The 26,747-nt window shown below is 44.5% G+C and overlaps 1 protein-coding gene across 4 annotated transcripts in view; it reads left to right on the top strand.

The window, feature by feature from the left end:
* NADSYN1 (NAD synthetase 1) overlaps positions 1 to 26,747 on the top strand; it is an 83,300-nt gene that overhangs the window by 20,150 nt on the left and 36,403 nt on the right. For all 4 annotated transcript variants that reach the window (XM_068122849.2, XM_068122852.2, XM_068122850.2 and 1 more), the window contains exons 5-6: positions 11,449 to 11,502; positions 18,291 to 18,380. In XM_068122849.2, the coding sequence (XP_067978950.2) occupies positions 11,449 to 11,502; positions 18,291 to 18,380 (144 nt within the window). The remainder of the gene's footprint in view (positions 1 to 11,448; positions 11,503 to 18,290; positions 18,381 to 26,747) is intronic.

Below are 26,747 nucleotides of genomic sequence, written 5' to 3'. Positions count from 1 at the left end.
GCGCATTATTTCTCCCAATTCAGTCAGAGCGAAGGGCGGAAGCGAAGAGCGTTGTTTTTTTTGTTTACGGACGTACGGGCGGGGTAGAGCGTACGGGTAGCGTTTTTTTTTTTTTTTGGCAAGGAACGGGCACCCACGTACGGGCAATGCCCTAGTATTTAAAATTCGCCATACACATCCATGCGGGAATCCCACGGGCATGGATGTGTGTGACATTTCGACATATTGAGTTACATGCTGCGCCTGCACATTCAGTTATATAAGATGGTTACTGGCAATTGATCACATCCACAAATGATGTAATCCACACAATTTATGTACTTTACATAACGTTAATAGGAATACATGCCCGTGTAGATGGGAAATACAGTTTGTTTGAAATAAATCACAAATATCAGAAGAAAGTTTTTTAAACCATTTTATATAACTGAATGTGCAGGTGCAGCATCGAACTCAATATGTCGAAATGTCACACACATCCATGCCCGTGGGATTCCCACGGGTGACCCCGCTAGTATGTTATGTTATAGGATATATAGGATATATGTTATATGATATAGGATATATATAGGATAGGTTATAGGATATATATGTTATAGGATAGGAATATAGGACCCAAATGACCCAGAGGACCCAAATGACCCAGAGGACCCAGAGGACCCAGAGGACCCAAATGACCCAGAGGACCCAAATGAACCAGAGGACCCAAATGACCCAAATGACCCAAATGACCCAGAGGACCCAAATGACCCAGAGGACCCAAATGACCCAGAGGACCCAAATGACCCAGAGGACCCAAATGACCCAGAGGACCCAAATGACCCAGAGGACCCAAATGACCCAGAGGACCCAGAGGACCCAAATGACCCAGAGGCCCCAAATGACCCAGAGGCCCCAAATGACCCAGAGGACCCAAATGACCCAGAGGACCCAAATGACCCAGAGGACCCAAATGACCCAGAGGACCCAAATGACCCAGAGGACCCAAATGACCCAGAGGACCCAAATGACCCAGAGGACCCAAATGACCCAGAGGACCCAAATGACCCAGAGGACCCAAATGACCCAGAGGACCCAAATGACCCAGAGGACCCAAATGACCCAGAGGACCCAAATGACCCAAATGACCCAGAGGACCCAAATGACCCAGAGGACCCAAATGACCCAGAGGACCCAAATGACCCAGAGGACCCAAATGACCCAGAGGACCCAAATGACCCAGAGGACCCAAATGACCCAGAGGACCCAAATGACCCAGAGGACCCAAATGACCCAGAGGACCCAAATGACCCAGAGGACCCAAATGACCCAGAGGACCCAAATGACCCAGAGGACCCAAATGACCCAGAGGACCCAAATGACCCAGAGGACCCAAATGACCCAGAGGACCCAAATGACCCAGAGGACCCAAATGACCCAGAGGACCCAAATGACCCAGAGGACCCAAATGACCCAGAGGACCCAAAGGCCCCAAATGACCCAGAGGCCCCAAATGACCCAGAGGCCCCAAATGACCCAGAGGCCCCAAATGACCCAGAGGACCCAAATGACCCAGAGGACCCAAATGACCCAGAGGACCCAAATGACCCAGAGGACCCAAATGACCCAGAGGACCCAAATGACCCAGAGGACCCAAATGACCCAGAGGACCCAAATGACCCAGAGGACCCAAATGACCCAAATGACCCAGAGGACCCAAATGACCCAAATGACCCAGAGGACCCAAATGACCCAGAGGACCCAGAGGACCCAAATGACCCAGAGGACCCAGAGGACCCAAATGACCCAGAGGACCCAAATGACCCAGAGGACCCAAATGACCCAGAGGACCCAAATGACCCAAATGACCCAGAGGACCCAAATGACCCAGAGGACCCAAATGACCCAGAGGACCCAAATGACCCAGAGGACCCAAATGACCCAGAGGACCCAAATGACCCAGAGGACCCAGAGGACCCAGAGGACCCAGAGGACCCAAATGACCCAGAGGACCCAAATGACCCAGAGGACCCAAATGACCCAGAGGACCCAAATGACCCAGAGGACCCAAATGACCCAGAGGACCCAAATGACCCAGAGGACCCAAATGACCCAAATGACCCAGAGGACCCAAATGACCCAGAGGACCCAAATGACCCAGAGGACCCAAATGACCCAGAGGACCCAAATGACCCAGAGGACCCAAATGACCCAGAGGACCCAAATGACCCAGAGGACCCAAATTCTATGTATGTTTCTATGATGATGTATGTTTTGGTGAAAGTACATAATGTGAATACTAGTAGCAATTTTACAAAAACCATGGCATAATTTCAAATCTTGACCCGAGATGATAATTATGCTACATCATAATTTCCATGTGCCAACCTGGGCGGAATCCAAGTGGATTCACTTGACTTGTTAGTTGTTATGGTCTCCTCTCTTGAAATCTGAAAGAAAAAGAACAAGAACATTAATATTGGCAGAATTATGAGCAGTGACATGGGTTCCATGTATTTTGAGACACCCGTTACTATGTGTTCCTGCAGCAAAGTTGATCATTAGAATTTTACTTTCCGTGCTTTCAGTTTACCAAATATAGAAGCAAGCTCCTTAAGGTGAATGTTTTGTGCATTCTCATGTTCTTTTGACGAGGTTGGTCACCCACCCAACAAGTCTCTCTTGCATCATTGAAGAATTAATGTATTGTAACGGTCACAAATCGTATCAGATAACTCCGGTCCGGAATCGGTGAGTTGCAAAGTGACCACGATTGCCCCTCGTCCCAGGAACCTCCTGCCGGATCCCACATCCAGAGTCGTTGTTACGTGGTCCTCCCGGTGACTACCTGGTCTCGGTGACCCCCGGACCGTGAGAGGAACCCCGCCAGAAAGATATATGATTTATACGCTTTCGTAACGCAATCAATATGAAAGACACAACAATTCAAGTCAATAAGAAACCCCCACACCAAGGATCCGGATTAATGGATAATATATTCCCAATCAATCGACAACAATCAACCCTCAATCAACAATAGCTCTAAGATGGCCATCTTATATATTCCTCCCTTGAGCCCCACTCACGGCTCCCTCCATGGTCAATGTCTCTCACAATGTCTCGGGGCCCCTGTAGTTCGATCTCCGCACGCGGGCGGTGGAACGGACCCTTCCTGACGTGCTTCAACCGTGCACGTCCCGTACCGGGAACGGCCGCTGCAGCGGACACTTCCTCGGCAGCCCACCGAGGTCGGTGCTCGTGATCGCGGCTCCGGGGCTCGCAAAGCGCGCGAGGCCCCAGGCGCCTGCCGTACGCGTCCTTGTAGACGATGAGGTGAACGGTGCCGGACGCTTGGTTCCGTGCAGGAACCCACGGCAACTTGACGCGTAACCGGTAATTACCCCGCGCAGGTAACTCCTCTCGCCAGACGGGCTTTTACACTCAGCGTTCCCAACGCTGATCAATATCGACGCCGCTCGTGTTGGAGCTGGGCGATGAGCAGAAGATGGCCGCTTTCTCCCGGACCTCGTGTCTTTTTCTTCTTCCGGTTCACCATCCCGTTTCTGGTCTCCTGTTATCAGGAGCGCCTCTAACCATTTAACCACAACAACCTTTAATAGAATAAACATTAATAAGCAATGACCTGAATAGTAAGTCACATAAATCCGGAATCCGTAACAGTCGTGTTATCATATAGATTGAGACGAGCGAGCATCGTGTCGATAGGCAGTCACGACAGAATTATCTTTTGCCGAGCATGATAATCACATGACAGAATGACCAAGTCAGATGACCACTGTCTTATCTATACACAAAGAATTAAGTTAAGCACCCCCCCCCCCCGTTTTTTTACAACCTCGCACATTACAAGTTTGTTGTCGTCAAAACAGTGTAATATACCCATGATATTGCTATATTTTCTGGAGAAGTGATATTATGGTCACATAAAAACATAACAATCATGCCGTTTTCAATATTTTATTCTGAATAATTTAAGGTGACATTTTTTGGGAATTTTAGGCATATTTTCACCTCAATTTAAGTATGGAGCTATAGGTCCATCACGGACAGTGTGGATGACGTTTATGTTTTCTAACGTACAGTCATTGTTCTGAGAAGACCTCTAGCGATCTTTGCGTCAATAACGTGTGTAGGACCCACGTGATCGGATCACTGACTCAACCAATCACTTTTTTTCACTTTGATCACTCAATTTCATCAATGGATAATTGCTAATGTCATACCAATCATTATTTGATCTCACATACCTTAGAATATATGCCAATGTATACATATACACAAAGAATATATATTAGGGGGTGCTTACCTTAATTCGTTGTGTAGGGGTGCTTAACTTAATTCTTTGTGTATATGTGCCAATTGCTAGATCAAATAGATTCCCCCGAGCCACCATATGCCACCATCGTGATGTAAGCAGGATAAGTCAGGAGACCAAATCAATTTAACAAGTGTATTAAAAGAAAAGCACATATGTACAAGCAGGCATCAACACAATTTCCCATTACCCATACGCGACACTTGCAACGACCCATGGAGTCCAGTGGAGACCAGAGACAAACCACCAGCACACAGTAAAGTAAGTTATAAATAAACCTTTCCCACAATTTCGGCTCATTTGGGCGACCTTGGGGAACGGTAAAGTTGGTAATTAAAGTGAATGCAGTAGTATGTTAGAAACCGTTTGGTCATTCACGGGATGAAAGGTCCCGGCACACCTCCCGTGTTAATGGAGGCTGTCAGATGTGACAATATACTGACAGGATGGCCTAAAGGAGTGCACACTCACTCTAGGGACATCTAGCCTGGGGTTGAATCCCGACCCAGCTATAAACTATCATCCCGGTGTTTCACAGGCAGGGTGATTTATCTGTGCGCCGTCCCTCGGATTGATGATAAATGGCCATCCGGTCTGCCGGTATTAGTTGGTGGATGTTAAAGATTCCCCGGTGTCTTTCGCAATGAGTAGGTGAGCTATCGCCCGCATCATGAACAAAGTCCAAATTCATGCCCAAACTACTGCTTGAAGATGGATGTAAAACCACCTAGCATGACCTCTGGGTAAGACACTGCTTCGCAGAATCAACACTCTCTAACATAGTATGGTACACGTACACCATATATATATATACTAGCGGGGTCACCCGTGGGAATCCCACGGGCATGGATGTGTGTGACATTTCGACATATTGAGTTATATGCTGCACATTCATTTTTACAAAATGGTTACTGGCAAGTCATCAGATCCAGAAATGGTGTGAATTTAGTTATTTCACATAATATGTGACCCCTCACTCCTCTCCACCTGACACTCTCCTGTCTCCACCTGACACTCTCCTGTCTCCACCTGACACTCTCCTCTCTCCACCTAGCACTCCTCTCCTCTCCAAACCCTCACATCCCTCTCCTTTCCAATCCCTCACCTCTCCAATCCCTCACACTCCTCTCCTCTCCAATCCTTCACACGCCTCTCCAATCGCGCCTCACACTCCTCTCCAATCGCGCCTCACACTCCTCTCCAATCGCGCCTCACACTCCTCTCCAATCGTGCCTCACACTCCTCTCCAATCGTGCCTCACACTCCCCTCCAATCACTCCTCTCCAATCGTGCCTCACACTCCTCTCCAATCACGCCTCACACTCCTCTCCAATCGTGCCTCACACTCCTCTCCAATCGCGCCTCACACTCCTCTCCAATCGCGCCTCACTCGCCTCTCCAATCGGCTTTCCCCGTCTCGTTTCTCTCCTTTTTCTCCCGTCTCGTTCTTTTTCTTGCTCCAAATCGGCCCGTCGGAATCGGAAATCGGCCCGTCTCGCCCGTCGGAATCGGAAATCGGCCCGTCTTGCTTTTGTGCTTGTGCGTAAATAAATTGTGTTCATGACACCATTTCTGGTGTTGGGCTAGCGGCTAGGGTGCCGGCTTAGGATCCTGGGTTCGAATCTCGGTCGATCGCCGAATTAATGCCAGGGGGGTTGACTCAGCCTGTCATCCTTCCGAGGTCGGCTAATTGAGTACCAGTTCACTGGTAATTCCCTGTTTGTCGTTGAAGGCGGCAAAAAGGGTTGGCGTCAGGAAGGGCATCCGGCCGTAAAACATTGCTTCAAAAAGGGGACAAAAAAACAACAACTACCACGGTCCCCGAAAAGGCCAACCCCCGCTTTGCGGGGAAAAATGGCCTCTAAACGGTGGTTTTTACACCATTTCTGGATCTGATGACTTGCCAGTAACCATTTTGTAAAAATGAATGTGCAGCATCTAACTCAATATGTCGAAATGTCACACACATCCATGCCCGTGGGATTCCCACGGGTGACCCCGCAAGTTTGCATTGACGTTCGTCGATGGACTCGTTCGCCCGTCTCATTCGTTTTCTTGCTGCATCCTGTTCAAGTCTGCGTTCTTCATCGATCGTCTCATTCATTTTGGAAATAGAAGTTTCCACGCAGCGCATGAATTGTCACGATCCTCAAGAGGAATTTGTCTCGTAATCATCAAATGATAAATGGCAAGTAAATTATATTGTGGAAAATTAAAGATTTCAAATAAACCTATTTAAAGTGTATTCGCACATAACTAATTTTAAAAAACGAAGAAATATCTCTCGGTAATTTCCTGAAACATATTTTACTTCCGGCTAATAATGTTGAATTAAATAAAAACGAAGAAATATATGTCGGCATCATTGTTGACGTTTTTGTGACGACTGTCATCAAACGAAAAAGTAATATATCTTAACGGAAAAGCAAAAGCGAATTTTTAATATATATCGACACGTTGCCGTCGGTGTCATGTTGGGCGGTGTATGATACACCATGACGCGATTTTTAAAAATATATCTCTGCATTTTCCCGCGTGTGTGGAATGTTCTCAATTATTGCTGACACCGAGTCCAAAACCATCGATAAAAATGAAATCATATGGTGAGTTAGATTGGAGATAAAGGCGTGAGAGAGACTCAATGGCCTTGAAGTTGAAGTTACAGGCGTTTGAGAATTCATTTCGTTCTATAAACGGCAACTTTCATTGGATTTCCTTCCCGTTTTTTTTCAACCGAGTCGAAAACTATGTTAGCGACTGTGAAAAATGAAATGATATATCGAATTTTTAATATGTATCGACACGTTGCCGTCGGTGTCATGTTAGGCGGTGTATGATACACCATGACGCGATTTTAAAAAATATATCTGCATTTTCCCGCGTGTGTGGAATGTTCTCAATTATTGCTGACACCGACTCTAAAACCATCGATAAAAATGAAATCATATGGTGAGTTAGATTGGAGATAAAGGCGTGAGAGAGACTCAATGGCCTTGAAGTTACAGGCATTTGAGAATTCATTTCGTTCTATAAACGGCAACTTTCATCGGATTTTCTTCTCGTTTTTTTTCAACCGAGTCTAAAACTATGTTAGCGACTGTGAAAAATGAAATGATATATCGAATTTAAAATAGATATCGACACATTGCCGTCGGTGTCATGTTGGGCGGTGTATGATACACCATGACGCGATTTTAAAAAATATATCTCTGCATTTTCCCGCGTGTGTGGAATGTTTGTGGAAAATTAAAGATTTCAAATAAACCTATTTAAAGTGTATGCGCACATAACTAATAAAAAAAACGAAGAAATATCTCTCGGTAATTTCCTGAAACATATTTTACTTCCGGCTAATATGTTGAATGAAATAAAAACGAAGAAATATATGTCGGCATCATTGTTGACGTTTTTGTGACGACTATCATCAAACGAAATAGTAATATATCATAACGGAAAAGCAAAAGCGAATTTTTAATATATATCGACACATTGCCGGCGGTGTCATGTTGGGCGGTGTATGATACACCATGACGCGATTTTAAAAAATATATCTCTGCATTTTCCCGCGTGTGTGGATTGTTCTCAATTATTGCTGACACCGAGTCTAAAAGTAAAACCATCGATAAAAATGAAATCATATGGTGAGTTAGATTGGAGATAAAGGCGTGAGAGAGACTCAATGGCCTTGAAGTTACAGGCCTTTGAGAATTCATTTCGTTCTATAAACGGCAACTTTCATCGGATTTTCTTCCCGTTTTTTTTCAACCGAGTCTAAAACTATGTTAGCGACTGTGAAAAATGAAATGATTTATCGAATTTGATTTGAAATAAAACTGGGGGAGAGCAAGACACCACGGGCCTACAAAACAGGACTCAAAGCTATGCGAGTTAATAAAATGGTGGATATTTGTTTATAGCCACTCCCAGAATGGGTGGAGCTATGGGTGGAGCTACTCTGCAAACCGAGTAAGCCACACCCCGGACAGACACCCAACAGATAGACAGACAGACAGACAGAATCATCTACGGCTATTATAATATAGATATATATATATATATATATATATATATATATATATATATATATATATATATATATATATATATATATATATATATATATATATAATATATATATACATATATATATATATATAGATATATATATATATATATATATATATATATAATATATATATATATACATATATATATAGATATAGATATATATATATATATATATATATATATATATATATATATTGTTGCGGATATGGGATTTGGCCTCCATCCATATCCGCTTGTAAATATTCCCCAATACTCCCCAACTATCCCCAATCCCCCATTCCCTAGTCCCATTGTCTGTAAACAACACTCTGTAGAACCGACCTTCCCCTTCTTCCCCCATTAAATGTCGTGCCCAGGTTCACCGCATCTCATGTAGACAACTATAGGACATCTTGCTAGTTATTCTTAGTCTATGTCAGTTAAGGACTCGTTTCCATTAATTCTGACTCTTCGTTGCACCAGAATGTGATTGTATGGCACCAGTAGTGAGTTTAGGACCTCCCAATACCTCCCCACAACCTCATCTCCGCATCCTCCCATCATCTCATGGAACAACAACAACTACAACCACAGCGGGGGCGGCGCGGGGAGTGGGCGTCCTCACTCCGGCTTGGTTAGCCGCCATTGCCCATGTGCTCCGACGGGGTTACCACGAAGGGGCTGACTGTCAGCTCCTCGTCAAGGGCGGAGCCCGGTAACCCCCCGCACCCAATAAGAAGCGGCGGGCCGATTCCATCTGGGGCGGAGCTAACGAGCCGAGGGCGTGTCACTCCCCGCTGGATATACGCAGCCACTTACCGGAGGTGACGTGAGATGCGCCCCGAGCTTGAAGAGAAACAGACGCCACCTCCAGCGCGACGATACCTCCCCGCATGTCTGGACCGGACCGTGTGGATCCTGTCCCTGAGCCAAGGTGCACCTTGTGCTATCCATCGACTACCTGCCCTTCCTTGCCATCAATCCCTGTGTGAGTCAGTCTTGTCCTGTTTATCTGTGGTCTGTCGGGGCTACTATAAGACCGTGATTAAGTGCCCACCTTCCTATGCTGTACCTCTTGTCAGTGTAATCTAAACGTTCTGCATACAAATATTATAACCTCCTCCGGAGGTCTTGAGAACTGTACCCCTGGTGTCGTGTCATTTAACCCAGCCGTTGTGTCCTTTCCTTAATTGATTTAGCATAGCGCGATTTGGCCAACGTTCGAGTGGAATCGGGTAAACTGTGCAGACGCGGTCATACCAAACCGCTCGGTAAACTAACATCCAAAACCGCGTCTGTAACAATATATATATATATATATATATATATATATATATATATATATATATATATATATATATATATATATATATATAAAATCATTTTTAATGCAAAATCTAGGTTTGGGGAAGAATGAGGTAGGTGATGAAGAGTGATGTTTGTTTCCTTACATCAAGGCAATGGAATGACAGAAACAAGGAAATTGGTGAACAGGAAACGGCCAGAAGGGATGGAAGGAAACGGTGAATGAATCGTCTCTGGGAATTTCTGTGTCTACAGACACGATGAATAATTTATGTTATGAATTAAAAAAATTGATGAGTATGTTTTCCACTGTAGGGAACGAGATGCGGATGTTTCAGCCATTGACCCTTTAATCTTTGTTTTGCTCTGGCAAAGGGCTAATGCTGGAGATGTTAGCAGCACCCTCATTTCCCATCCGCACCCTCATTTACCACGGCATATTAACACAAGTAATAAACATAGGGGCAATACCACTGGCGCCTCACCTGGTAGAATAAACAGTATACTGCACCGACTAAGGGTATTTTAAACCAATTTCAATGCTTGCTAGAAGACTTGCTAAAGCTAAACAATGCTTGCTAAAATTTCAATGCTTCAATGCTTGCATGTAGAATCATACTAACATAGTCATAAGACTTTAAACAAACAAAGAAAAAAATACCTCTTTTGGACGGCAACCCCTCCTCCCCCAACCCCATTTTTTTTTAATGCCGTGAACAAGCTTTGGTACATCACGGGTGGTGAAGGTTATGGTCAGGTTTCATCGAAATTGTGTGAGTAGTGCCTGAGAAAGAAGCAAATACCTATTTTGGGGGGAACCCCCCCCCCCCCATAGACCACCAAAGGGGCAGATTTTTTTTAATACCCTGAACAGACTTTGGTACAGCATGGGTGGTGAAGTTTGTGGTCAAGATTCATCAAAATTGTGTGTGTAGTTTCAGCAAAGAAAGCGAACACCTATTTTTGGGGGGGAAGGGGGCAAATCTGGACCCACTTTACCCCCCCCCTCCCCCCCCCCCCCCCCGTCAACCCCCTCAGACTTTGATTTTCTTAGCGCCGTGAACAAACTTCGGTACATCGCGTGTAATGAAGGTTGTGGTCAAGTTTCATCGAAATAGTGTGTGTAGTTTCAGAGGAAAAAGCAAATTCCTATTTTGGGGGGGTCAAACCTGGATCCACTTTGACCCCGGTAAACCACCTTAGACCCCGATTTTTTTAAATTTCATGTCGTTTATCCCGAGGGCAACCCCCCTCAAATACATCCTTAGACCGAAATTTTTCTAATGCCTTGAACAAACAAACATTGGTACATCATGGGTGATGAACAGAACGTTGTGGTGAAGTTTCATCAGAATTGTATGTATAGTTTCTAAGAAGAAAGCAAATTCCTATTTTGGGGAGGTCAAACCTGGATCCACTATGACCCCCGGTAAACCTCATTAACCCCTGATCTTTTTTTAATGCCGTGAACAAACTTTAGTCACAAAACAAATATAATTTGTGCAAAGTTTGGTCACAATCCCATCAGCGGTTTCAGAGAAGAAGTTGCAAATGTTTACAGACTGACGATGCACTATTGCATAAGCTCCCTGGAACTACGTTCCAGGTGAGCGAAAAACATTCTAAAAAGTGTAAAATAATGTATTGATGGTACGCCAAAATGTATGTAAACAAGGTAGGAATAGTCACAATAAATTGTCATGTGAAATCATTCTTATATCTGGTTCTTTTGTCGATACTCAAATTTATGTTTTTATGTAAATAGCTGTTTTTGCCTACAGGCCGGTGATGCACAAGAATGTCCGTTACAACTGCAGAGTGATCTTCTTAAACCGGTGAGTTTACAAGTACGTACATCAAATGCCTCACTGGTGTGAATGGTATGGAGTGGGTTCTGGGGTCAGGAGGGCTGTAGGTGGTAGCTTGAGTGGTCAATGGTAAAGTAGTTTAGGGGGGAAAAATTGGTAGCTGTTCACAATTCAATCCCAGGTGACACTACAAATATGCATGTGCATGCAGTGGGACCTTTTTTTATTTCTACTACAGATATGGAAGCTCACGGAAGAGGTAAATGACATAAAATGACCAGGCCTATAAATTGACAGTTGAAGAGAGGAGCAGGTAGATAAAGATTCATAATGATGAGGATGTTGTACTGCCTCACATCATTCCAATTGTTGTTGTACACCGCTCCTTTCCTATGCCATCTCCAGGCATTGCAAAACGTCATTGCCGGGCACCGAAGGGGGCTCGGCAGTGACGCACGCTGAAAGAGAGTACGTACTCAGTTTTCACTGGTTGTTTTCTTGTTTGTTGTACACCGCTCCTTTCCTATGCCATCTCCAGGCATTGCAAATCGTCATTGCTGGGCACCGAAGGGGGCTCGGCAGTGACGCACGCTGAAAGAGAGTACTCAGTTTTCACTCTGGTTGTTTGTTTGTTTGTTTGTTTGTTTTCTTGTTTTCTTTCTTGTTTGTTTTCTTGTTTTCTTGTTTGTTTGTCCGGGCGATATCTCAGCCATCCTTTGAGCTAGTAAGCTGAAATTTCGGCACAGTAGTGAGCAAGTCCTTTGTCAAAAACGTATTTTTTTTTTTGATTAATCAATAAATTGAGGAGTTATTTAATTATTAGCGATTAATTAAGTACTTATTTAATTAATCAAATTTCCTTTCTCTTCTGACCATTAACTCAGGCACCTTTTGAGTTAGGAAGCTGATATTTGGACATGCCAATGACCAGGTGATTTGGCTGCAAAGGATATTTTTGATTTATTAATTAATCAATTAATCGATTAATTATTTAATTATTCGATTAATGACAAAAAAATTTTTTTTTTTTAAAGTTACAGATTCTGATGAAATAGTGGTAGTTTATGTGTTCTCTGACCAAATTGATTAATAATTACATTTTTTTATGATTATTATTTATTTATTTTCATTATTAATCATTTATTTATTTTCTTTCTCATTTGGCCAATATCTCAGGCACCTTTTGAGCTGGGAAGCTAATATTTGGACATGACAGTGACCAAGTGATGTGGCTATCAAGGATATTTTTGATTTATTGATTAATCATTTCATCTATTTATTATTTATTGATTAATCGATTAATTATTTATTGAGTAATCAATTAATTATTTAATTTTTTATAAATGACTTATTTAATTAAATTTCTAAAAGATACATCTTCGCATGAAGCACTAGTGGTTTAGTTATGCTATTATCCAATTGATTATGAAAATATTTTGTGATAATCTTTTATTGATTTTAATTATACAATTAATCAATCAATTAGTGTACACCTCTCCCTCCCAATGCAGCCTCAATGAGCTGCACTGCGGTATTGCCGGGCGCCGGAGGCGCCCCGGCAATGCCGCGCTGTAGGATATTTAATTATTTGGCATGGGGGCGGTGTACTTTGAATGTATGTGTACTTGTTGAACACCGCTCCTTTCCTATGCCATCTCCAGGCATTGCAAATCGTCATTGCCGGGCACCAAAGGGGGCTCGGCAGTGACGCACGCTGAAAGAGAGTACTCAGTTTTCACTCTGGTTTCTTGTTTTCTTGTTTTCTTGCTTTCTTGTATGTTTGTCCGGGCGATATCTCAGCCATCCTTTGAGCTAGGAAGCTGAAATTTCGGCACAGTAGTGAGCAAGTCCTTTGTCAAAAACGGTATTTTTTGTTTTTTGATTAATCAATTAATTGAGGAGTTATTTAATTATTAGCGATTAATTAAGTGAATGAATGAATGAATTTTTTCATTCATTCATTCATTCATTCAATTAAGTACTTATTTAATTAATTAAATTTCCTTTCTCTTCGTACCATTAACTCAGGCACCTTTTGAGTTAGGAAGCTGATATTTGGACATGCCAATGACCAGGTGATTGTGCTGCAAATGATATTTTTGATTTATTAATTAATCAATTAATCGATTAATTATTTAATTATTCGATTAATTACAGATTTTTTTTTTTTTTTTCAGTTACAGATTCTGATGAAATGGTGGTGGTTTATGTGTTCTGTGACCGAATTGATTAATAATTTATTTTTTTCATGATTATTATTTATTTATTTTCATTATTAATCATTTATTTGTTTTCTTTCTCATTTGGCCAATATCTCAGGCACCTTTTGAGCTCTGAAGCTAATATTTGGACATGACAGTGACCAAGTGATGTGGCTATCAAGGATATTTTTGATTTATTGATTAATCATTTAATCGCTTAATTATTTATTGATTAATTGATTAATTATTTATTGATTAATCAATTAATTATTTAATTTTTTATTAATGACTTATTTAATTAAATTTCTAAAAGATACATCTTCGGATGAAGCACTAGTGGTTTAGTTATGCAATTAGCCAATTGATTAAGAAAATATTTTGTGATAATCTTTTATTGATTTTAATTACACAATTAATCAATCAATTAGTGTACACCTCTCCCTTCCAATGCAGCCTCTATGAGCTGCACTGCGGTATTGCCGGTCGCCGGAGGCGCCCCGGCAATGCCGCGCTGTAGGATATTTAATTATTTGGCATGGGGGCGGTGTACTTTGAATGTATGTGTACTTGTTTTCTTGCTTTCTTGTTTGTTTGTCCGGGCGATATCTCAGCCATCCTTTGAGCTAGGAAGCTGAAATTTCGGCACAGTAGTGAGCAAGTCGTTTGTTAAAAACGGTATTTTTTGTTTTTTGAATAATCAATTAATTAAGGAGTTATTTAATTATTAGCGATTAATTAAGTACTTATTTAATTAATTAAATTTCATTTCTCTTCTGACCATTAACTCAGGCACCTTTTGAGTTAGGAAGCTGATATTTGGACATGCCAATGACCAGGTGATTTGGCTGCAAAGACTATTTTTGATTTATTAATTAATCAATTAATCGATTAATTATTTAATTATTCGATTAATGATGAAAGATTAAGTGTTTGATCAATCAATTAAAGATTAAGAGATTTTTTGTTTTTTGATCAATCAATTAATTGAGGAGTTATTTAATTATTAGCGATTAATTAAGTACTTATTTAATTAATTAAATTTACTTTCTCTTCTGCCCATTATCTCAGGCACCTTTTAAGTTAGGAAGCTGATATTTGGACATGCCAATGACCAGGCGATTTGGCTGCAAAGGCTATTTTGATTTATTAATTAATCAATTAATCGATTCATTATTAAATTATTCAATTAATGACTAAATTTTTTTTTTAAGTTACAGATTCTGATGAAATGGTGGTGGTTTATGTGTTCTATGACCGAATTGATTAATAATTTAATTTTTTAATGATTATTATTTATTTATTTTCTTTCTCATTTGGCCAATATCTCAGGCACCTTTTGAGCTAGGAAGCTAATATTTGGACATGACAGTGACCAAGTGATGTGGCTATCAAGGATATTTTTGATTTATTGATTAATCATTTAATCGATCAATTATTTATTGATTAATCAATTAATTATTTAATTTTTTATTAATGACTTATTAACTTCAATTTTTAAAAGATACATCTTCGGATGAAGCAATAGTGGTTTAGTTATGCTATTAGCCAATTGATTAAGAAAATATTTTGTGATAATCTTTTATTGATTTTAATTCTACAATTAATCAATCAATTTATTGTACACCTCTCCCTCCCAATGCAGTCTCTACGAGCTGCATTGCAGTATTGCCGGGCGCCGGAGGCGCCCCGGCAATGCCGCGCTGTAGGATATTTAATTATTTGGCATGGGGGCTGTGTACTTTGAATGTATCTTTACTTGTTTTTGGTCTGTTTTGGTGAATAATATTACGTTTATAGGGGTAGGTAAGAAAATACCGTAGGTAAGGTAGAATGGTATAGGTAATAGTATGGACTGTGTAACGTGCAGGAGCATTTTGATGTACATAAGAAGGGAAAATGTAGCTTAAGGTTGTTTAAATGTTCATCATACGAGGGATGGTGACGCGATAATTAGCACTAGGGTTTAAGGTTAATTTCCCCTGTATGTGACTTCCCTCTGTAACCATTCCTTAAGTTATAATAACTGCTGGCCAAGCAAAGGGAGAGCCGGCGAGAGTACATACTCCATGGACATGTTACGGCAAAGGACACGTCCAGTAGAGGCGGAGCGACTGTACGATGGGCGTGGAAAAAGAAGGCCGGCAGGCCACGCCCCCAGAGTGACGCGGCCGGGTGACGTCAGAGAGCTCGCAAGAAGAAGGCAGTTGGTGCGGGACGAAGGGGACGCTGGCAATTTTTGGGCATGATCAAATGTGTGCGCTTTTGATGAGAGCTGTGTTATACGGTGATTACGAGGCGTTTTATTATTGGACTCACCAAGGAGCTGGAGGTTGTGCTGTGTGTCCCCAGACGGTGGAGGACGTGCAGTGCATTCAGAAAGTATTCAGACCCCTTCACTTTTTTCACATTTTGTTATGTTGCAGCCTTATGCTGAAATCGTTTAAATTCATTTTTCCCTCATCAATCTACACTCAATACCCCATCATGACAAAGAGAAAACAGGATTTTAGAAAGTTTTGCAAATTTATTAAAAAGAAAAAACTGAAATATCACATTGACATAAATATTCATACCCTTTGCTATGACACTTGAAATTTAGCTCAGGTGCCTCCCATTTCTCTTTATCATCTTTGAGATGTTTTTACACCTTGATTGGAGTTCACCTGTGGTAAATTCAATTGATTGGACATGATTTGGAAAGGCACACACCTGTCTCGATAAAGTCTCACAGCTGACGATTCATATCAGAGCAAAAACCAAGCCATGAAGTCGAAGGAACTGCCTGCAGAGCTCAGAGACAGGATTGTGTCGAGGCACAGATATGGGAAAGCCTACAAAAAAAAATCTCTGCTGCATTGAAGGTTCCCAAGAGCACAGTGGTCTCCATAATTCTTAAATGGAAGAAGTTTGGAACAACCAGGACTCACCCGGAGAGCTGGCCGCCCCGCCAAATCGAGCAATCGGGGGAGAAGGGCCTTGGTAATAGAGGTGACCAATAACCCAATGGTCGGTTTGCAAAAAAGCACCTAAAGGACTCTCAGACTGTGAGAAACAAGATTCTGTGGGCTTTCATGTGTCTTTCACTGAGGAGAGGCTTCCGTCTGGCCCCTCTGCCATAAAGCCCAGATCGGTGGAGTGTTGCAGTGATGGTTGTCCTTCTGGAAGTTTCTCCCATCTCCACACAGGATCTCTGGAGCTCAGCCAGAGTGACCATCGGGTTCTTGGTCACCTCTATTACCAAGGCCCTTCTCCCCCGATTGCTCACTTTGGCCGGGCGGCCAGCTCTAGGAAGGATCCTGGTTGTTCCAAACTTCTTCCATTTAAGAATTATGGAGGCCACTGTGTTCTTGGGAACCTTCAATGCAGCAGAAAATTTTTTGTAGGCTTCCCCAGATCTGTGCCTCGACACAATCCTGTCTCTGAGCTCTGCAGGCAGTTCCTTCAACCTCATGGCTTGGTTTTTGCTCTGATATGCATTGTCAGCTGTAAGACCTTATATAGACGGGTGTGTGCCTTTCCAAATCATATCCAATAAATTGAATTTACCACAGGTGGACTCCAATCAAGGTGTAGAAACATCTCAAAGATAATCAAGAGAAATGGGAGGCACCTGAGCTAAATTTCAAGTGTCATAGCAAAGGGTATGAATACTTATGTCAATGTGATATTTCATTTTTTTCTTTTTAATAAATTTGCAAAACTTTCTAAAATCCCGTTTTCTCTTTGTCATTATGGTGTATTGAGTGTAGATTGAAGACGGAAAAAATGAATTTAAACGATTTCAGCATGAGGCTGCAACATAACAAAATGTGAAAAAAGTGAAGGGGTGTGAATACTTTCTGAATGCACTGTATTAAGGAGGCTATCTTTGGGACTTGCCTCACGCCTGTGGAGCCGAAAGTGAGCGGTGCTTTCGGGCCGTTGCCATCTTGTGCGCTTCCGGCGCGGGAGGCTCTGAGCTTGCCACCGCCACCAATCTCTCAAAAGGGCCATTTGGGCCATAGCTGAGTGCTAGCTGGCCAATGGAGATTTTATTTTATTACCTTTTTCCCCGTTGTGTGTTGTGTCAGTGTGTGGGGGTGCCTCAAAGTAGAATCTATTTTACCTCGGTATTTATTTTCATCCGCGCCGTATTTGCTTTTTAATCATTATCGTTGCATTTTTGTTGTTGCATTGAGTTCGGGTTTCAGAATAAACCCTTGTTTTGTGTCGTCAAAAGCCTCGCATCTCTTCTATCCTGGGCGCACAAATTAACCGCCATAATCGGGAGGTCGCCTCGGGAGTAAACTGGTTCGAACATCCGTCCCGGCTGATCTTAATCGCCAGGGACACGACAATAATTTGGGTGAAGTGGCTTATTTCAAAGTAGACCCGCCCTCTAGAAATCATGTCATATGATATGAGAAGGGATGATCTTGGGTAAGTAGGCCTGCAGTCATTTCTTGGTCTACAAGGTCCTCAATTGATGACAACAGGCAACTGCAGTAATTTTGCAAACCATACTTACTGTTATTAATTTTGAAAGATCCATGATGATTTGAGTTGTAATTTGTAGAACCACATGACTAGTAGTTGCCATGGTTGTTGTACTGTATGTGTTCGCTTGACCTCCAGGCACATCTTGCTCATTCGACCAAAGCTTAATCTCTGCAACGATGGAAACTATCGAGAGCTGCGTTGGTTCAGCCCTTGGAGGGGGCCGAGGTAATGTCTTTTCTTGTATTTATCAACTTGTTGAGGGCATTGCAGGATCCCTTAAATTGAGGGAATGGAATTTAAGAGACTTGAACCATTGGGTTATTCCACACCAAATGGACATAACCATTCCTGGGTTTCTTGAAAATTGACAGTTCCCCCCCCCCCCCCCCCCCCCCACCCCTTTCACGTGAGGGTGCCACAACCGAAATTGTCACTTCCTCGGTAACAGTTGCTTGATACAAGGAATGAAACTTGTGAGAAGGAATGAAAAATTGTATTATCCTCTAGCTTCTACCTATAGAGAGGGAAGTGAGATGTACATTGGATGGCTTGTATATATACAGTCATGGCCAAAAATATTTGCACCATTGCACTTTTTTCAAATAATGCACCATTTCTTCCAGAAAATTGTTGAAATTTAAAAATATTTTGGTATCCACATATGTATTTCTTTGGTTTGCAGTGGAACAAAACAAAAAAAGCTGAAAAAATTACTACATCTTAGCATATTGCACACAAAAATCCTAAAATGGCCTGGACAATATTATTGGCATCTTTTAGAAGTTGTTATAAATAATTAGATTTCAAGCAGGTCCTGATACTTTGGAATTGAACTCACCTGTGGTGAGTCGCAGGTGCCTGCAATATAAAAATCGCTTATTCAACCAGTTTGAATGGAGAAAAGGAGTCATTCTGCTGCTTTGTGTCACTGTGTGTACTGCAATGAGCATGGAGAAAAGAAAAAAAACCAGAGAATTGTCTGAGGAGGTCAGACACAAGATTGTAGCCAAGCATGGACAATCAAAAGGCTACAGGTCCATCTACAGAGACCTTGATGTTCCTATGTCCACCGTACGCAATGTTATCAGGAAGTTTAAGGTCCATGGCACTGTAGCCAACCTCCCTGGACATGGCCGCAAGAGAAAACTTGATCGAAGATTGCAGCAAAGGATTGTTCGAATGGTGGAGAAAGCCTCTCAATCAACTGCCATACAGATTCAAGCTGGCCTTCAGACACAAGGTACGACAGTTTCAACTCTCACTATCCATCGCCAACTCAATGAAAGGGGCTTCTATGGAGGGCCCCACTGCTGAGAGAGATAGACATAGACATAGGCATAAGAAAGCCGGACTGGAGTTTGCCAAAACACACATGAACAAGCCAAAATCCTTCTGGGAAAATGTCCTGTAGACAGATGAGACCAAATTAGAGCTTTTTGTTGAAGCACATCATCTCTATGTGTACAGAAAACAAAATGAAGCCTTCAAAGAAAAGAACACCTTCCCCACAGTCAAACATGGAGGAGGTTCAGTGATGCTTTGGGGTTGCTGTGCTGCCTCTAGCATTGAGTACCTTGAATGTGTGCATGGCATCATGAAATCAGGAGATTACCAAGGCATTTTGGGGCGCAATGTTCAACCCAGTTTCAGAAAGCTGGGTCTCCCTCGAAGGTCATGGGTCTTGCAGCAGGTCAATGACCCCAGACACACTTCAAAAAGCACCCAGGAATGGTTCAGGACAAAACGCTGGACTGTTCTGAAGTGGCCAGAAATGAGTCCAGATCTAAATCCCATTGAACACCTGTGGGGAGATCTGAAAACAGCATTTGGGAGAAGGCACCCTTCAAATCTGGGAGAACTGGAGCAGTTTCCACAAGAAGAGTGGGCCAAACTGCCAGTAGAGAGGTGTAAGAAGCTCAATCATGGCTATAGGAAGCGCTTGACTGCAGTTATTTTGTCCAAAGGCTGTGTGTGCTACCAAATATAAAGTCTCGGGTGTCAATAATTTTGTCAATGCCATTTTTTTTTTCTGATTTAAAAGGATATCTTAAGTTCTGAATAAAAAACAAAGGTTCTGTAATATTAACAGTGAAATAAAGAATTGTGGAGACCAAATACTTTTGTCAATTTCAATTTCTTTTTCGAGAAAGTTGTGAGTTATTTGAAAGAAGTGCAAGGGTGCCAATATTGTTGGCCATGACTGTGTATGTATGTATGTGTATATATATATATATATATATATTGTTACAGACACGACTTTGATGTTAAGGTGGGCCGAGCGGAATGGCCGTCGTGTCCGCACAAATTACCCGATTGTACTCGAACGTCGACGAAGCCGCGCTACGCTGGCTCAATAGGAAAGAGAAGACACCCGGCTGGGTCATAATGACACAATACGACACCAGGGGTTCAGCTCTCAAGACCTCCGGAGGAGGCCATATTCGTGCGGAAGGTCAGATTACAGGGACGAGAGGTACATCATAGGAAGACAGGCACTCAGACACAACCCTATACCATTCCCGACAGACCACAGAGAAACAGGACAAAAACTGACTCACACGGGGACCGATGACAAGGAAAGCGGGCACTCGATGGCCAGCACAAGGTGCACCCTGTGCTCAGGGACAGGATGGCGCGGCCCAAAAGATGCAGGAGGTCTCTCAGCGCTCGAGGTGGCGCCCTGTCGTCTCAAGCTGGGGGCGCATCTTACGTCACATCCGGCGCGTGGCCGCGTATATCCGGCGGGGAGTGACACGCCCTCGGCTCGTTAGCTCCGCCTCGTGGAATCGGCACGTTGCTTCTCATTGGGTGCGTGCGGGGGGGGTTACTGGCTCCGCCCCCGACGAGGAGCTGACAGCCAGCCCCTTCGGGGTAACCCCGTGGAGCGCATGGTCTGGAGCTAATCGAGCCGGTGTGAGGACGCATCCTCCCCCGCTCCGCCGCCATCCCCTCTGTTGTTGTTGTAATTGTTGTGGTAGTTGTTGTTATTGTTGTTGTTTGGGGAAGAAGATGGGAGGAGGTATGGGAAAGGTCCTAAACTCACTACTGATGCCATATAATCACATTCTGGTGCAACGAAGAGTCATAATTAATGGAAACGAGGCCTTAACTGACATAGATTAAGAATAACTAGGAAGATGTCCGAAAGTTGTCTACGTGTGGTGCGGTGGACCTGGGCACGACATTTAATGGGGGAATAAGGGGAAGGTCGGCTCTACTGATTGTTATTTACATGCAATGGGACTAGGGAATGGGGGACTGGGGAAAGTTGGGGAGTATTGGAGAAAATAGGGGAATATTTACAAGCGGATATGGAGGCCAAATTCCATATTCGCAACATTGCACCCTTCTCTACCCTCGGGGCGTCCCGACCCGATACATTTTTACCTACTTTAGTGTGGCACGCAATGTAGTTCCCTCTACTATTAACTCTACCCTGAGTGCGACAGTTTTACAGATATTCACAAATGAGTAAATATGTCCCCCTGCGACGTTGCACCCTTCTCCTCACAGAAACACACCCACAGGATAACCGAATCCGGAAAGAATTCTCAAACTAAACATACAGCCGGTAGGGAGCATTATTTACAAGATTACGCTGATATCTACACTACGATCCAGGACCTGTTTTTGGAGGAACACATGCAGATGTTATGCATAGAGAGAGCGCGCTTGCCAACATCGATACACCAACCCACGAGTGCTCTGTGGCCGACGGCCTTTAATAACGTGCAGAGCACCCTTCCCGAGCATCAAAAGCACCACCCCACCACCAATCGGTGCAGTCACCATTGTTCAATGATTAAAAATAAATGCGACAACCCCTAACCCTGCAGGTGTCTCTTGCTCTTCTTGTGGTGCACTTGGTGTCAACTAAAAGTGGTTCACCTGTATGGCATAGGTGCCACGTTGACCCATAGGTCCATCCCCGGGTGGTGCTTGGCCGCAAACGAGCTGCGGTCCATTGTGGGTGGCCACAAACATTGCGGTCCATATGGTGTATCGATCCAGGCAGCCAACAGCGAAAGTGCAGGCCCACAACTGCGTAGCCAGCACCTCTCTCTCCTCTCTCTCTACCCCAAAGCCAGATCCTCGGAGGTGGGAGACAAAAGAAGCAGACAAGTGAGTAAGGTGGTAAGGGCGCAAAAGTGCACGCAATATAAGGTAATGCACACTGGGGGCACATGGGAACCAGGTGAGACAGGTACGTTCCTATCGTACGCCCCCCCCCCCACCAGGTAACCTACATGGCCCCTCCCTTACCCCTTACTGTATCCACAAAACACAACACTACCCATAAACATCTACTTTACAAATCAACAAACATCCCTACTGTCTTCCCCGTTCCTCCCATAAACCAAATTCGTCTTCTCTCCCTCCTAACCAATCAAATTTGCCATTTTCAACTCTCATCAAAATTTGCCATCTCCAACTCAACATCATAATTTGCCATCACCAATTCATCATCAGTCCCTCCTAGGGAGGGAGAGATGGAATCACTCCAATGTCTCATCCACGTCGTGATGCGTCTCACAAATCCACACAGCGATTCATCTCCTGCAACAAAACAAAGAAAACACAGGTGTGGAGTCATCATCATCACCACAGGTAAGTGGCTGCGTATGGTGCGACAGGTTCTTCAATCCTAACTATTTCCTAAATGACTTTAACAACTTTACACTACCCGGGGTCTTTCTCCGGCCAAACCATTGGCCCTCTTACACTATGGGTTCTAAAAACCAATTCCCATTGGCCAAACTGTGGTGCTCTTCAATTTGGGGTCTCACTCCCCCGATTCATCTCCCGGTGCCCTCGCACAATTTCTGGGCTGTGGCGTGTACCTCTCCCAGTGGGTCTACCCACCTGCACACCTCCACCACTGCAGTTGCCTCCGAGCTTACCTGCTCCTCACCCTAACCTAACTACCTGGGGAAGGCCCTCTGGCTCTCTCCCCACTCCGTGCCCTCTCTGGCACTGGGCTGCCCGATCCACACCCGGGATCCTCAGGCACCCACTCACAACTACCGGCTCCCAGAGCCCACCTGCGGCCTCACCTGGCCGACATCCTCACAGTGGTGGAGTGCCCAACCAACTACACACACTAACAGGCTACACGCCCAGCCATTTCCACAACACTAATGCACCCATTCACAACACCATTCTGCAACCGCACCACAAATGCCAATATCCAACCACAATTTACCTGCACCCTCTACCTAACACTTACACTACCCGCCCCGGGTACTCGTGAAAGGGGTCCACTCTTCCCCCATCCACACCTTCGCACCACGCACACCACTCCATACCACTTACTCCAACTCTCTCCACACACCTGTACTTGCACCCTGTGCTCTCACACCTGGTGCCACCGGCACCCTTCTCTCCCCAAGCGCATTCGCGCTGATCCACAACACTCACTACTCATACACTGCTCCACACACCTGTCCAGTTGCACACCTGTGCAATCACACCTGTTCAATCCTCACACACACAGCATCATCTCAGCTAACTACTCCCTTCTGAAACTTGCGCTTCCCAGTCGTCCCTTTAACTATTGCGCTCCCTCGTCATTATAATCCACACTAATCTACCTGCGTCCCCACTACAGGTATCAGTCACTAACTAACCTTAACGTTACCTAAGGTCATCTTCTCTAGATCCCTACACACCATATCCTAACCCTCCCGGGCTAGTTTTCACTGCCATACACCCCATAAACTATTGCTCCTTTGCCCCCACCTGTGAGGGATGGTGGATTTGCCATCCCACCACATCGGGGGTCTCTCACTATCAATTTTGCACGTCAAATTTCAACAATTCAAAAATTTTCTATTTACTGCCAATTCTATTCACTTTTCTAAATTTTGTATCAAATCACTACTATCACTATCACCATCACCCGTCTACTTATTAGGTACTCTCGGTGCGCCAATTCACATCTACAGCCCGGCTTCGTACAGCCAAGCCATGAATGCGAATTCTTTTGTGCTGGCGGCTGGATGCGTCCGGCGCTCGGTGCAGGGAAGGAGGTTTACCCGGCCCGAGATCCCACGCACCTTCTCGGCGTGGAGCCATCCAATGTCCCGATCTCGACCTGCCGGCACGTCTCACCAAAAAGTGGTCGCCATGACGACCCTTTCTATCGGGCTGCCAGCTCCGCCTAGTGGAGCCTGGACGCGGCCGTTCAAAGCGAGGCCCGGCACGCACCGAGGGCCTGCTTCGGCTAAAAGTCGCTCTAACCTCTAACCCGTGTAACGTCGATGCTTCACCTGGACGCTTACACCCCGCAGCCCGTTCCTTGCTCACACATCCAGCCGTGCCCATGCTCCTCGTACCTTTCCTTACACACCCAGGCACACCCATTCCACTCACAGCCTTGGTCACACACCTGACCACCGAACACTTTGGCACACATTCGTTGGTAGCACACCTCACCAAAACACCTCTTCGCGCCCCCTCCTCTGTCACCTCCTCTGTGACAATCACAGGTGTGCTCTCATTCGCACACCCAACCACGTGCCTCACCACCAACTCCAGCGTGCATTCCCACTCACGCTCTACCATTCCAGGTGCGCATCCTTCCATCCCAGGTGTACATCCTCGCTCACCTGTCACAACTAACTCACGCTCCATGTCACTCTCACTACTTTCACCTCCATTCCTGACAGCGCACTCACCCTTACTCTTGACAGCGCACTCTTTCCTCGTGCACCTGCCCGTCACACACCTTTCTCGCGCACACTCTCCCGTTACACCCTCTGTAACACTCACCACAGGTGTGCATTCTTCCTTGCCTTTGACAGCGCACTCTTTCCCCATGCACCTGTCCGTCACACACCTTCCTCGCGCACACTCTCCCGTCACACCCTCTGTAACACTCACCACAGCACGCTTCCATGTGCTCCCTCGCACACGCGCTACGACCGACTCATTCTCGCCAACACCCTCACTCCTTGGCATGCACTTTTTCCTCACACACCCCAGAGTCGGACTTTCTCGCACACCTCCTCTTTCGCACACCAGACCTGTCACACACTTCACCAGTGGCCTCTCACGAACACCCGGGTCTATTTCGACCCCCAAGCTTATTAAATCCCCTGGCGCATCATACGCACGACCATATTGGTCACCACTTACACCGGGTCCTCTTTCTCTTCGCTTCTCCTCCATCACCTGCGAATCCCTCATCCGGTTAATGAGCACATCATCACGATCCAAACACAGACTTTGGACCAATTCTTTTATCTCCTCTTTTATCTCTTTCTTATCCCCTCTCCGTCGCTTCTTAATTTCGCTCATCCCTTCTTCCACTTCTTCTAATTTGTGCTTCACCTCTTTTATTCCCCGGTACGTCTCCTCAAGCTCGTCCTCCAAGGCTACCTTGACCGTTTCCATGTGCGTCCTCACCTGCCGATCCTTCGTCTCCATAACCTCTATCACTTCGTCCAACCTCGTTGTCAGTCCCTCACGTACCATCTGACATTCCCTCTTCGTCGCTACCAAGTCATCTTTTAGTTCTTTCTGTGTCGCCTTTAAACCTCCTAATACCGCAGTGTTCCTTTGAACCTGCTCCACTAACTCCGTCTGTCCCACCGTCAGCTGCTCCACCTCCTGCGTCAGGTCCTCTATGCCCCCTTGTAACTTTACAGTCCCCTTTCTCACCTCCTTTTCCATGTGCTCCTCACAGTGCCTCACCTCCTCGCGCACTCCTCCGACCTCCTCACTCACTCCTCTTCTGATCTCTTCTCCCATCACTTGCATCTCCTGCCCAGATGCCACCCTCATCTGCTCCATTTCCTCCCTGTGAGCATCCAGTTTGGTTTCTACCCCCACTCTGACCCCCTCTATCTGCTGCTCCATTTGTTTAACTTCCCTTTCCGCTTGGTCCCTCATGTCCCTCAATTTGCCTTCCATACTGTTTTCTAACCCCTCTAACCCCTTTTGCATCCCTTCCATTTGATTCTCTTGAGCGGCCATTCTGTTTTCTACCCCCATTAACCCATTTCTCACCTCTTTTATCCCGTTGTCTAACCCCTCAAAATTATTGTCTAACTTCCCAAATTTCTTGTCTAACTCCTCAAAATTATTGTCTAACTTCCCAAATTTCTTGTCTAACTCCTCAAAATTATTGTCTAACTTCCCAAATTTCTTGTCTAACCCCTCACCAGTACCCCTCGCTTCGTCCCTCATTACCCCCATTTGGCCCTCTAATCGCTCACCCTGAGCATCCATCCGGTTCCCCATTACCCCCATTTGGCCCTCTAATCGCTCACCCTGAGCCCTCATTCCCACAATTTGGTCTCCCATTCGTTCCATAAGGGCCCTCATTTGCAACATAAAAAGGTTCGGATCCACCAGGGGCGCTGCCACGGTCGCGGGCGCGGTGACCAGCGAGGCGCCATTTTGCGCGTCTGCTACCCTCGCTGCTTCGCTCTCCTCACGTCCCTCAATTTGGTCCTGGACCGACCCTGCCTCACTCTCCCCTACCGGACCCCAGCCGTCTTGATCCGCCATAGCGCGACTTGCAAAATTCGAGTTTCGTAAAACAAAACAAATTTCGGCCGCTCCAAATTTTGACCAAATTTTTTTTTT

This window comes from Myxine glutinosa, chromosome 7 (genome assembly GCF_964187855.1).
Source record: "Myxine glutinosa chromosome 7, kmMyxGlut1.1, whole genome shotgun sequence".
NCBI classification, from domain to species: Eukaryota; Metazoa; Chordata; class Myxini; order Myxiniformes; family Myxinidae; genus Myxine; species Myxine glutinosa.
The sequence above is the reverse complement of the archived record's forward strand: the minus strand, read 5'-3'. Positions and strand labels throughout refer to the sequence as shown.